The sequence below is a fragment of the Leucoraja erinacea genome, chromosome 16 (genome assembly GCF_028641065.1).
Source record: "Leucoraja erinacea ecotype New England chromosome 16, Leri_hhj_1, whole genome shotgun sequence".
NCBI classification, from domain to species: Eukaryota; Metazoa; Chordata; class Chondrichthyes; order Rajiformes; family Rajidae; genus Leucoraja; species Leucoraja erinaceus.
The window spans coordinates 3,492,358-3,507,071 of NC_073392.1; the positions used below are offsets into that span (position 1 = coordinate 3,492,358).

The 14,714-nt window shown below is 48.9% G+C and overlaps 1 protein-coding gene across 2 annotated transcripts in view; it reads right to left on the minus strand.

Moving 5' to 3' along the window:
• Positions 1–14,714, minus strand: part of LOC129704475 (protein FAM107B-like) — a 79,233-nt gene that overhangs the window by 31,907 nt on the left and 32,612 nt on the right. For both annotated transcript variants that reach the window (XM_055647577.1, XM_055647576.1), the window contains exon 2: positions 3,134–3,197. In XM_055647577.1, the coding sequence (XP_055503552.1) occupies positions 3,134–3,197 (64 nt within the window). The remainder of the gene's footprint in view (positions 1–3,133; positions 3,198–14,714) is intronic.

A 14,714-nucleotide genomic window follows, 5' to 3' on the forward strand; every position in this document is an offset into this window, starting at 1 on the left:
AAAAGGTTAATAAACGGCAAATGGCATTTATTTGTTTAAGGCAAGTCACGTGTGAATCTGATTGGGTTCTTTGATGAAGTTGTGTGTTTTATTCTAGCAAACTAATTGATAACATGCTCCATGGAATAATTCTCTGGAACGTAGAAGCACATGGTAATGTGAGGGTCAGTGGTGCATTGGTTAGATAATTGGCTAATGATTAGGATATTGGCTCCATTATCAATGGATGTTTTTCAAGCAAAGTGAAGGATGAACTGGAGGGTCAAGCAGAGTTTGCAGAGATTACATCGGCTGTAAAACTTGGTAAATATAAAATCCCTGGTTGCGTTTTAGCTAGAGTACTGCTCACTTCTAAGGTCATGAGTTCTATGTGATAGGATCAGAATTAGGCCATTCGGCCCATCAAGTCTACTCCGCCATTCAATCAAGGCTGATCTATCTTTCCCGAGATGCAGCACAGAAAGAGGCGTTTTTGCCGACCGAGTCCACGCCGAGCACCGATCACCCCTTTACGCCAGCGCTCTGTGGTCGATCACCCTTCACACTGGCGGTGAAGCCGGGCGGCGAGGCCTGTCCGGGCCGAGGAGCCTCAGCGGTGGCGGCAGTGGGAGCCTCGGTGGCGGCAACAGGAGCCTCGGCGGTGGAGGTGCCCCACGATCGATGAGCGTGAGGGGGGGAGGGGAGGACATTGGGGACCCTGCGTGGGGGAGGGGGCGCTCTAGTTTAGAATCTTCTGTCCAGGGGATAAACCTGCGTTTGTTTGTTTGTTTGTTTGTTCATTTGTTCCCGTGAAGTCGCTGTGCACACGGCAGCCGGACAACACTCGCTTGTCTTTTTCTTTTCGTTTTCACTTTTATTTTCAAGTTTTCGTGTAGCTTGTGTGTTGTGATTGTCGGCAGAACAATGTCCCTCCAAAGTTCAGTCTGAAGAAGGCTTTCGGCCCGAAACGTCACCTATTCCTTCGCTCCATAGATGCTGCCTCACCCACTGAGTTACTCCAGCATTTTTGTCTACATTCTATTTTTCCAGCATCTGCAGTTCCTTCTTAAACAATAGTGTTTTATCGTGACGTATTGTATCGTATGTTAACCTACTCTCTCATCCACTCCCTGCACACCACGGACAATTTACAGAGGCCAATTGTTTGATTAGTGCGGGTGTCAGGGGTTATGGGGAGAAGGCAGGAGAATGGGGTTAGGAGGGAGAGATAGATCAGCCATGATTGAATGGCGGAGTAGACATGATGGGCCAAATGGCCTAATTCTACTCCTATTCCTTTTGACCTTAATGAACTTACAAACCCGCACTTCTTTGGAGTGTGGGGAGAATCCGGAGCACCCAGAGAAAACCCACGAGGTCACAGGGCGAACATACAAACTCTGTACAGACAGTTCCTGGAGTCGGGATTGAACCCGGGTCTCTGACGTTGTGAGGCAGCAACTCTACCGCTGCGAATGCTAAAGCAAGGCGCAATGAGGGTACTGCATGGTGTGAGGTAAGGGAGAGGTTAGGCAGGCTTGGACATTATTCCTTGGCGTGCAGGGGATGAGACACAGATAGATGACGTTTCGAGTAAAGACCCTTCTTCACTCTGGTGTGACATCCTGTGCCAAAAACAGAATAATGGAATTCTTACTTGCATAACAGGTCTGTAAACACAGCCCTCACAGGTAATAGCCCTGTCCCACTGTACAAGTTCATTCCAAGAGCTCTCCCGAGTTTAAAAAAAATCAAACTCGTGGTAAGCACGGAGAATGAACGTAGCGGGTACATCGGAGATCGGGGACGTCTCTTAGCGGCTCGTAACGCTAACGGCAGGTACTTGGGAAGACTCGCTAACGGTAGGTAAGCTCGGGAAGACTCGTGAAGATTTTTCAACATGTTGAAAAATGGCCACGAGAGCCCCGAGTACCGACGAGCGGCCATTACCGTAAATCTCCGAGTTCGAATCAGCGCAAACTCGGGAGAACTCTTGGAATGAACTCGTACAGTGGGACAGGGGTTTTACACGATAAACAAAGAAAGTTCAATAGTTAAGAGATACCGCACAGAAACAGGCCCTTCAGCCCACCGAGTCCATGCTGACCAGCGATCACCCGTCCACACACTAGTTCTATATTATCCCACTTTCTCATCCACTCCCTACACACAAGGGGCAATTTACACAGGGACAATTAACCTACAAACTCGCACGTCTTTGGAGTGTAGAAGTAAACCGGAGCACCCGGAGGAAACCCACGCCGTCACATGAAGAACGTGCAAACTCCACACAGACAGCACCCGAGGTCGGGATTGAACTCGGGTGCCTGGCGCTTTGAGGCAGCAGCTCTACCCGCTGCGCCATTGTGCTGCCCTGAAAATTAAAAGAAAAACAATATTAGTGCAAAAAAAATCTAGCTTATAGTTAATAGTGTATCGATCTGAAGAAGGGACTCGATCCAAAACGTCACCCATCCCTTCTCTCCACAGATGCTGCCTGACCCGCTGAGTTACTCCAGCACTCTGTGAAACATCACCTATCCATGTTCTCCACAGATGCTGCCTGACCCGCTGAGTTACTCCAGCACTCTGTGAAACGTCACCTATCCATGTTCTCCACAGATGCTGCCTGGCCCGCTGAGTTACTCCAGCACTCTGTGAAACGTCACCTATCCATGTTCTCCACAGATGTTGCCTGACCCGCTGAGTTATGGTACAGCAGCATCTATGGAGCAAAGGAAATAGGCAACGTTTCGGGCCGAAAACCTTCTGGAAATAGGCAACGTTTCGGGCCGAAACCCAGAAGGGTTTCGACCCGAAACGTTGCCTATTTCCTTAGCTCCATAGATGCTGCTGCACCCGCTGAGTTACTCCAGCACTCTGTGAAATGTCACCTATCCATGTTCTCCACTGATGCTGCCTGACCCGCTGAGTTACTCCAGCACTCTGTGTCTATTTCGGTGTGTAACTAGCATCTGCAGTTCCTTCCTGCACAGTTAATAGTTTGCAGTTGAGTTAGTGTGTGTAGTGTTCAAGAGCCTGATGGTTGTTGGGAAGAAGATGCGATGTCCGATACAAACCCAAACTCAATTTGAGAGTCACATGTAGAACGTCTAGTTTTAGTTTTGAGATAGAACTCCGAAGGAGGACTTACCTGAGCCATTCAGTAAATGCTGTCCATTTTCATCGTTTGACTTGCTCTGCAGAGAATACTCCTTCTGCAAAACAAAAAACACAAAGCATATTGGTGGAATCTCTTTAGTCCATGACAGCTGATTTTAGGAAAGAAGGTATCTTTCCACAAGAAGGGTTGTGCATCTGAACTGAGGAAGGGTCTCGACCCGAAACGTCACCCGCTACCTTCTCTCCAGAGATGCTGCCTGTCCCGCTGAGTTACTCCAACATATCGTACACGATATTCTGTCCATTGGTTCTTGCTAAATCTGTCTTCAGCATATTCTGTGTTGTTCATCGAATCCTTCAACCTGTGTGAAAACGACCTCAAAATCGATACAACACGGGAACAGGCCCTTCGGCCCATCGGGTCCGTGCCGACCAGCGATCACCGCACACTAACACTATCCCACACCCACTAGTATAGAAGTTGGGATGTAATGTTAAAATTGTACAAGGCATTGGTGAGAACAATTCTGGAGTATGGGGTACAATTTTGGTCGCCCAATTATAGGAAAGATGTCAACAAAATAGAGAGAGTACAGAGGAGATTTACTAGAATGTTGCCTGGGTTTCAGCAACTAAGTTACAGAGAAAGGTTGAACAAGTTAGGGATAAGCTTTTCCCACTGAGAGGAGGGAAGATGCAAACATGGGGACATGACTTGAGAATTAAGGGACAGAAGTTTAGAGGTAACATGAGGGGGAACTTCTTTACTCAGAGAGTGGTGGCTGTGTGGAATGAGCTTCCAGTGAAGGTGGTGGAGGCAGGTTCGTTTTTATCATTTAAAAATAAATTGGATAGTTATATGGATGGGAAAGGAATGGAGGGTTATGGTCTGAACGCAGGTGTATGGGACTAGGGGAAAATAATTGTTCGGCACGGACTAGAAGGGTTGAGATGGCCTGTTTCCGTGCTGTAATTGTTATATGGTGATGAAGTGGGCTTATGGATTTCCAGGTACATTGGAATTAGAGTCTGCCTTGGGTTAGAGGGTATAAACTATAAGGGGAGGTTGGACAAACTTGGGTTGTTTTCTCTGGAACGTCGGAGGTTCAGTTTAGTTTAGAGATACAACACGGGAACAGGCCCTTCGGCCCACCGGGTCCGTGCCGACCAGCGATCACCGCACACTAACACTATCCCACACCCACTAGGGACAATTTTCACATTTACCAATTAACCTACAAACTTTGGAGTGTGGGAGGAAACCGAAGATCTCCTCAATTCTTGCTATTGAGGGAGGGCAGCGTAGGTTTACAAGGTTAATTCCCGGGATGGCGGGACTGTCATATGCTGAGAGAATGGAGCGGCTGGGCTTGTACACTCTGGAATTTAGAAGGATGAGAGGATATCTTATTGAAACATATAAGATTATCAAGGGTTTGGACAAGCTAGAGGCAGGAAACATGTTCCCGTGTTGGGGGAGTCCAGAACCAGGGGCCACAGTTTAAGAATAAGGAGTAAGCCATTTAGAATGGAGATGAGGAAACACTTTTTCTCACAGAGAGTGGTGAGCCTGTGGAATTCTCTGCCTCAGAGGGCGCTTCTCTGGATACTTTCAAGAGAGAGCTAGATAGGGTTCTTAAAGATAGCGGAGTCAGGGGATATGGGGAGAAGGATACGGGGTCTGATTGTGGATGATCAGCCATGATCACATTGAATGGCGGTGCTGGCTTGAAGGGCCGAATGGCCTACTCCTGCACCTATTGTCTATTGTATATCTTGGAGAAAACGCACATAGGTCACAGGGAGAACGTGCAAACTCCGTACAGACAGTACCCGCGGTCGGGATCGAACCCGGGTCTCCGGCGCTGCATTGGCTGTAAGGCGGGAACTCTACCGCTGTGCCACCATGATCGTGACGGTTGAGGATAGTCCTGAAGAAGTGTGTAACATTGTGAGAGGCACAGATAGGGTGGGAATGTCAAAGACTACAGGCCACAGGGTCAAGGATAGAAGGGCAGAATTCAATGTATGAGCATAAACTAAGAGAGTGGTGGGTTCTAGGGGTGGTGGAGGTACAATAGTGGTGTTTAAGAGGCATTCAGATACACACGTGGACATGCAGGGAGCAGAGGGATGTGGATTATGGGCAGGCAGACAATGCTTTGGCTTGGCATTGTGTTCAGCACAGCCACGATGGGCCGAACGGCCAGCTCCTGCACTGTAAGAGCATAAGGGATCGGGAGACATAGACACAGAATTTGGCCATTCGGCCCATGGTGGCACAGCGGTAGAGTTGCTGCCTCACAGCGAATGCTGCACCGGAGACCCGGGTTCGATCCCGACTACTGGGTGAATGATGAGTTGGCCCCGGGTGCTGGACTGCGCACAAAGCCCAGCCAGCGGGTCAGCTGAGGAGTTCTGGGCTGGGCCACGCAACACGCGCGTAAAGTCCGGCTCCCCGTCCAACTCATGGACCGATGATCGGCCACGAGAATGAGGGGTGGTGGTGGTGTCGACGGTAAGCGAAGGTCCGAAGGTCGGACAACTGGCTGGGCTGCCGACCGACGGGGCCACGGGCGAGGCGCTGCTGCTGCACTCCATGGGCTGCACTACATCGGGACGGGTGAGGCGGGGCCGGACGTGGCGCTCCGATCCGACAGTCCCCTCGACCCGAGTAGTAGCGGTCAAAAACCGGACAAGCGCGGTCCCGTACGGGACAAACCAACTTAGCCCAATATACGGGATGTCCCGGCTAATACGGGACAGTTGGCAACTCTAGATACAACAGTAGTATTGAAGAGGCCTCTAGATATGCAGGGAATGGATCACATGCAGGCTGAGGAGATTAGTTAATCTTGGCATTGTGTTGGACATGGACTTTGTGGGCAGAACAGCCTGTTCCTGATGCCGTATAGTTCTATGCTCTAATGAACACAGCATCACTCAATCTACAGAGTACAGCTGGTTCCAATGAGTCACTACTGTCTACCTAGTCAGAGACAATTACGAAACGATGGTCGCTCACTATGTGTATCATCGCTTCAATAGGATGGAACAGCTCTTTACAACCAATGATAGACACAAAATGCTGGAGTAACTCAGTGGGACAGGCAGCATCTCTGGAGAGAAGAAATGGGTGACAATAGACAATAGACAATAGGCAATAGGTGATCATGGCTGATCATCCCCAATCAGTACCCTGTTCCTGCCTTCTCCCCGTATCCCCTGACTCTGCTATCTTTAATGCCCTATCTAGCTCTCTCTTGAAAGTAACCAGAGAACCGGCCTCCACCGCCCTCTGTGGCAGAGAATTCCACAGACTCACCACTCTCTGTGAGAAAACATGTTTCCTCGTCTCCATTCTAATTGGTTTATCCCTTATTCTTAAATTGTGGCCCCTGGTTCTGGACTCCCCCAACATCGGGAACATGTTTCCTGCCTCTAGCGTGTCCAAACCCTTAATGATTTTCCAATAAGATTCCCTCTCATCCTTCTAAATTCCAGAGTGAGGTTTCAGGTCGAGACCCTTCTTCAGACTGAGAGTCAGGGTGAGGTGTGAAAACAAGAGGTGTCCCTTCCATATCTCCCTCTCCCCTAACTCAGCCTGGAGAAGAGTCTCGACCCGAAATGTCACCCACTCCTTCTCTCCAGAGTTACCCCAGCGTTTTGTGTCTATCTTCAATGTAAACCAGCACCTGCAGTTCCTTCCTGAACCCTTTTAAACCAATGCCTAGCTGATGAAAATGTTTGAGTATTTACATCCTCTGATCTTCTTCTAACTACAACTCACAGAATTCTAAGGAAACAAAATCACATTCTTGTTGACTTTAGACTGTAGAGATACAGCATAGAAACAGGCCCTTCAGCCCATCGAGTCCACGCTGACCAACGATCACCTCGTACACTAGCACTATCTCACACACAATAGCCAATAGACAATAGGTGATCATGGCTGATCATCCACAATCAGTACCCCGTTCCTGCCTTCTCCCCATATCCCCTGACTCCGCTATCTTCAAGAGCCCTATCTAGCTCCCTCTTGAAAGCATCCAGAGAACCGGCCTCCACCGCCCTCTGAGGCAGAGAATTCCACAGACTCACCACTCTATGTGAGAAAACATGTTTCCTCGTCTCTGTTCTAAATGGCTTACTCCTTATTCTTAAACTGTGGCCCCTGGTTCTGGACTACCCCAACATCGGGAACATGTTTCCTGCCTCGAGTGTGTCCAAACCCTTAACAATCTTATATGTTTCAATGAGATTCCCTCTCATCCTTCTAAACTCCAGAGTGTACAAGCCCAGCCGCTCTATTCTCTCAGCATATGACAGTCCCGCCATCCCGGGAAATTAACCTGGTGAACCTACGCTGCACTCCGTCAATAGCAAGAATTGAGGAGATCTTTCAATGAGATCCCTCTCATCCTTCTAAACTCCAGAGTGTACAAGCCCAGCCGCTCCACTCTCACACACTCGGACAATTTACAATATTTACTGAAGCCAATTAACCTGCAAATCTGTACAATACAATACGATACAATACAATACAATTTATTTGTCACTTGAACCTCATAGAGGCTCAAGTGAAATGTTGTTTCTGCAGTCATACATACAAGAAAAAAAAGACCCAAGACACAACACAATTTACACAGACATCCATCACAGCGCATCTCCTCCTCGCTGTGATGGAAGGCAAAAAAAAACGTATCTCTCCCCTGCACTTCCCTCTCCCCCCCGATGTCAGAGTCAAAGTCAGAGCCCCCGGCGGGCGATGGCAATTGTCCCGCGGTATGTCTTTGGACAGTGGGAGGAAACCCATGTACTCACAGGGGGATTGTACAAAATGTACATTCCCTTTAGCTCTGAACAAACAGAAATCATCTTGCAGGCCCAGACGTTTCCTGACGTTAGGCGTGCATAGTCACACGGTTCAGAGATCTAACCAAGCCCTTTCTGTTGACCTTGACAGAACAATTCACTTTATTTGAGAGACACAATCAAGCGTCTCCCTTCACATTCATTACTGTGGAGCCAATTTCAGCTCCAACTCCATCTTCTGCCCACTGAGTCCACGCCGGCCATCCATAGCCCGCTCACACCAGTTCTACCTCATCCCAGTTTCTCACCCACTCCCCGCACACTACCTCGGGGCAAGTTGCAGAAGCCAATTGACCTACAAACCCGCACGTCTTGGAGATGTGGGAGGAAACCGGAGCACCCGGAGGAAACCCACGAGGTCACAGGGAGAGAGCGTGTGGCTTTCCTCCGGCTGCTCCAGTTTCCTCCCACATCCCAAAGAGGTGTTTTGCAAGTTTGTTGCAAGGGTTCGCAAGTTAATTGGCTTCTGTAAATTCTGTGGAGCGTCGGGAGTGGGTGAGAAAGTGGGATAACATAGAACTTGTGGGATGGACAAAATTGCTGGAGAAACTCAGCGGGTGCAGCAGCATCTATGGAGCGAAGGAAATAGGCAATGTTTCGGGCCGAAACCCGAAAGGGTTTCGGCCCGAAACGTTGCCTATTTCCTAAGGGATTCGGTCCGAAACGTTGCCTATTTCCTAAGGGATTCATCCCGAAACGTTGCCTATTTCCTAAGGGATTCGGTCCGAAACATTGCCTATTTCCCAAGGGATACACCCCGAAACGTTGCCTATTTCCCAAGGGATTCACCCCGAAACGTTGCCTGTTTCCTTCCCGACTACCTCATTACAGACATTGGAATATTGTAGGTGGACCAAAATGCTGGAGAAACTCAGCATCTATGGAGCGAAGGAAATAGGCAACGTTTCGGCACGAAACCCTTCTTCAGAACTTGTGAGAACGGGTGATCGATGGTTGCCGTGGTCCTAGTCGGCAGAAGGGCCTGTTCCTGTGCTATACCTTTCAACTCAGTGCAGTTCAAGACAATGTCATGTTTTTTTTTTATCGCCAGAATGGCAGATTTGCTGAGTAAAATGATCAGATGAAGTTGTCCCACCAGTCCTGGTTCATCTCTGCAGTGTCCGAAAGCACATCACAAATATGTTTTTTTGCTGCTAAAGTTAACCTGAAGAACACTTATCTATTTCGGGGATCGTACAAGCAATAAGGTGGCCGGTGCGAATGCAGAGAGAGTTGAGAAAGAAGTTGGTGTAGCTTTGAGGAATCGCTACGTAATTCATAGTTGACTGGACAAAACGAAGGAACAAAGGAGGTTTTGTGTCTTACCATTTTTCAATGGGAGGGTATTGTGTCCTCTCCATGGTTGCTGGGTAACACGGTCTCGGAATCGGCTTCTTTTCAGACGGCATTACCCCGTCTCCCTCTCTCTCGCACAAAGCCGTTGGCATCGTGCTTGGTATTCAGCCAACGGATGCCAGGATAAGTAGCTGAGTTAAACGGGCTGCTGTGCCGTGGAAACATGGCGCCATAAATATCTCGGGGTAACTGGCAAATGAAGAAAAATCTTCAAGACCTTGCCCTTGCACCGTACATGTCCATATCAGGGCGGCCACGGTGGCGCAGCGGTAGAGTTGCTGCCTTACAGCGAATGCAGCGCCGGAGACCCGGGTTCGATCCCGACTACGGGCGCTGTCCGCTGCCTGCGTGGGTTTTCTCCGAGATCTTCGGGGATTCCTCCCACACTCCAAAGTTGGCTTGGTGCGTGTGCAAATTGTCGCTAGTGTGTGTAGGGTAGTGTTAGCGTGTGGGGTGGGGTGGGGTGGGGTGGAGTGGGAGATTGCCACCTTCATGTGGCCCGCCCTGTTTCGACGAATGCAATCAACCCGACGTGCACATGCAAAAGATCAAATAGACCAAGTTGGCCTGCAACTTGTGGCCGTGCACGCCATACGCAAGAAGAAGAAGAAGTGATCGCTGGTCGGCACGGACTCAGTGGGCCGAAGGGCCTGTTTCCGCGCTGTATCTCTAAACTACATTAAACTAAGAGCATTGTGCTGATTCTAGTTTCTTCGCCACTGCAAGAGAGCGCTAGGAATCTGAAGCAAAGGTAGAAGCTGTCCCCGCCACATACTCCAGTGGAGTTTCTGGAGGCAGCTTAAGACTTCAAAACACAGCGATGTCTCACATACAGAATTTAGGGCATAGAACTAGTACAGCATGGGAACAGGCCCTTTGGCCCACAATGTCCGTGTCGAACATTCTGCCAAGTTCAACTAATCTCCTCTGCCTGCATATCCCTCCATTCCCTGCATGTCCACGTGCCTATCTAAAAGCCTCTCACATTCAATAGACAATAGACAATAGGTGCATGAGTAGGCCATTCGGCCCTTCGAGCCAGCACCGCTATTCAATGTGATCATGGCTGATCATCCCCAATCAGTACCCCGTTCTTGCCTTCTCCCCATATCCCCTGACTCCGCTATCTTTAAGAGCCCTATCTAGCTCTCTTGAAAGCATCCAGAGAACCAGCCTCCACCGCCCTCTCTGAGGCAGAGATTTCCACAGACTCACCAGTCTCTGTGAGAAAAAGTGTTTCCTCGTCTCCTTTCTAAATGGCCGATCCCTTATTCTTAAACTGTGGCCCCTGGTTCTGGACCCCCCCCCCCCCCCCCCCCCAAACTATCCACTATCGTATCTGCCTCCACCACCACCCCCTTGTAGCGCGTTCCAGGCACCCACCGCCTTCTGTGTAAAAGACTTGCCTCTTTTAAACTGCCCCTCTCACCTTAAAACTATGCCCACCTTGCGGGTAAAAGTTTGGCCTGTCAACCATATCCATGCCTCTCATCATATTGATATACTTCAGTCAGATGTGAAATTAATTCAGTGATAAGCCTGCTCCCATATTTAGCTAGAGCAGCATTTTTGTCTACCTAGCTACTATAGAATATCTGTATAGAATTCTCAGCCAAATACTGTAACATCAGGTAAGAAGTTTAAAGGCTGCTGTGGCCCTGAGCTGATCTCAGCTAATAACAGAAACACAAAGGGATATTTAATACCACTGGGTTAATATCCAGGCTACAAAATACATTGACTTATTATAGAATAAAAACCGATCAATTATTAACACAGGTGAAATGAATGAGTGCATAGAAATAGCTGTGTGTTCTGACCCATTGTCCACAGACAAAATTAAACTCATTCATAACACAGCAAGACAGGGTTAACAATGAACAACCAATTGCAAGTTACAATCGCGGAAAGTCCAATGGTAACAGCTCGTTATTTTATGTACCTGACTTTCTAAAAGTAAATTAAGACCCATTCAATCTATTAGAAATAATCACATACGTTTTCCCCCCGCATGGCTTCTGCCCTAAGGTGTATGTGGCGTTCATAGGCTGCCGTTTGTTGACAGTGTGATTCAGGTTGTGTCGGTCCAGCAGTCTGAAGAAGGGTTTCGGCCACGAAACGTCGCCTATTTCAAGTCGAGTCGAGTAGAGTTTATTCGTTACATACACATGCGAGATGTGCAGTGAAATGAAAAGTGGCAATGCTCGCGGACTTTGTGCAAAAAGACAAACACACAAACAAACAAACTACAAACAGAATGGAACAGAATCACATATTCACATATTGCATATTTGTGGAAGGAAAAAATAAAGGAAAAAAACCCAGCAATTTTAAAACGACACCACACAACAGTAGAGTGGTTCAGTAAAGTTTAGTCCCTGGAGTGATAGGTGTTTACAGTCCTAATGGCCTCTGGGAAGAAACTCCTTCTCATCCTCTCCGTTCTCACAGCATGGCAACGGAAGCCGTAGCAGCTGGAACAGTCCGTTGCTGGGGTGGAAGGGGTCCCCCATAATGTTGCTGGCTCTGCAGTTGCACCTTCTGATGTATAGTTCCTGCAGGGGGGGCGAGCGAGTTCCTTCGCTCCATAGACGCTGCCTCACCCGCTGAGTTTCTCCAGCACTTTTGTCTACCTTCGATTTTCCAGCATCTGCAGTTCCTTCTTAAACAGTGTGTCAGTTCCGTCCATTTCGCCTGCTCCGCTGCGAAATCTCATGTCATAAGGAATAGGAGTAGAATTAGGCCATTCGGCCCACAAAGTTTACTCCGCCATTCAATCACGGCTGATCTATCTCTCCCTCCTAACCCCATTCTCCTGCCTTCTCCCCATAACCCCTGACACCTGTATAAATCCATCTCAAGGTATGTCTACTTTGAAGCAGAGTAGGAAAGAACTGCAGATGCCGGTTTAAATCGAAGGTAGACACAAAAATGCTGGAGTAACTCAGCGGGACGGGCAGCATCTATGGAGAGAAGGAATGGGTGACGTTTCTTCAGACTGAAGAAGGGTCTCGACCTGAAACGTCACCCATTCCTTCTCTCCAGAGATGCCGCCTGTCCCGCTGAGTTACTCCAGCATTTGGTGTCTACCTTCGATTCAGTTCAGTTTATTGTCACTTGCTTAGATCCAATCAAGCCAAACTCGATTACAATCGATGGAGCAAAGGGGAAGACACAGAGTGTAGAATATAGTTCTCAGCATTGTAGCACATCAGTTCCAGAGACAAAGACCAATGTCTTCAGATACACCAAACATAGATTTAGTAGGAACTGAAGACGCTGGTTACAAAGTAGAAACACAGAGTGCTGGAGTAACTCAGCGGGTCAGGCAGCATCTGTGGAGAACATGGATAGGTGACGTTTCACAGAGTGCTGGAGTAACTCAGCAGGTCAGGCAGCATCTATGGAGCTAAGGAAATAGGCAACGTTTCGGGCCGAAACCCATAAGGGTTTCGGCCCGAAACGTTGCCTATTTCCAGAAGGTTTTCGGCCCGAAACGTTGCCTATTTCCTTAGCTCCATAGATGCTGCTGCACCATAACTGAGTGGGTCAGGCAGCATCTGTGGAGAACATGGATAGGTGACGTTTCACAAAGTGCTGGAGTAACTCAGCGGGTCAGGCAGCATCTGTGGAGAACATGGATAGGTGACGTTTCACAGAGTGCTGGAGTAACTCAGTGGGTCAGGCAGCATCTGTGGAGAACATGGATAGGTGACGTTTCACAGAGTGCTGGAGTAACTCGGTGGGTCAGGCAGCATCTGTGGAGAACATGGATAGGTGACGTTTCACAGAGTGCTGGAGTAACTCAGCGGGTCAGACAGCATCTGTGGAGAACATGGATAGGTGACGTTTCAGGTTGGAACCCTTCTTCAGACTGATCGCTAAGCTGTACTGAACACAAAGCTGGAAACAAGGAACTGTGGATGCTGGCTAATACACAAAAGGACACAATGTGGACTCTTTCATAGGTGACATTTCAGGTCAAGATTCTTCTTCGGATCCGAAGCGTCACCTATCCACGTTCTCCAGAGATGCTGCCTGACCTGCTGAGTTTCTCCAGCATTTTTTTGTCTACCTTCATCATTTCTGTTTATTTTTCTTTCCACCTGGGTAATCCAACCTGCGGAACATTACCTGGGCTGCTCTTATCTTTTCTGGGCGTATTTTGCAATCAGCTCTATTCAAATGTTTCAACTGCGTTTCTGTAACCAGAGACCCTGGCGCGGAGCCCAGGCATTTAGATTTGTTCTGCATTCCTTGCCATTGCTGCCTGCCGTTACCTTTGCCCACTGGACCCCAGCCACACTGCTGGGAGCTGATATTGTAATCAGTGCGTTGTGAATACAGGGTGGCTCAGCGGGAAGGGCCGCTGCCTCCCAGAGCGCCAGAGATCCCAGCTCAATCCTCCCACCTCGGGTGCTGTCTGTGTGGAGTTTGCACCCTCCCCCACCCCCGTGACCGGGCGGCTTTCTTCCAGCTGCTCCGGTTTCCTCCCACGTCCCAAAGACTTGGGCATCTGTCGGTTAATCGGCCCTCTGTAAACTTGCCCTTAGCGTGCAGGGAGTGGGTGTGAAGGTGGGATAACATGGAACTAGTGCGAACGGGCGATCGAGGGTCAGCATGGGCTCGATGGGCCGAAGGGCCTGTATCCAAGCTGTATCTCTAAACTAAACTAAACTAAACTAAACTAAACTAAACTAAACTAGACTCAAAGGTACACAAAATTGCTGGAGAACCTCAGTGGGTGCAGCAGCATCTATGGAGCGAAGGAAATAGGCGACGTTTCGGGCCGAACCCCTTCTTCAGACTGATGGGGGGTGGGGGGGAGAAGGAAGGAAAAAGGGAGGAGGAGGAGCCCGAGGGCGGGGGGGATGGGAGGAGACAGCTCGAGGGTTAAGGAAGGGGAGGAGACAGCAAGGGCTAGCAAAATTGGGAGAATTCAACGTTAATGCCATCAGGATGCAAGCTGCCCAGGCGGAATATGAGGTGCTGTTCCTCCAATTTCCGGTGTTGCTCACTCTGGCAATGGAGGAGACCCAGGACAGAGAGGTCGGATTGGGAATGGGAGGGGGAGTTGAAGTGCTGAGCCACCGGGAGGTCAGGTTGGTTATTGTGGACTGAGCAGAGGTGTTCGGCGAAACGATCGCCCAACCTACGCTTAGTCTCCCCGATGTAGGAGACTAGACTCAACATGGCTACGTGGCTACAGGGTGATGATGATCCTACAACAATTCAGATACTTTATTCCATGTATCTCGGCATGGTGAAACCGGGTAAAATCAGACAGCCGATCTCATCTCGGCTGTAAACAAAGAGTCAACATGTTTCTGCGGCCGACAAAGTCACAAAGAGTTCATGGAACAGACATTAGAGAGTTGGTA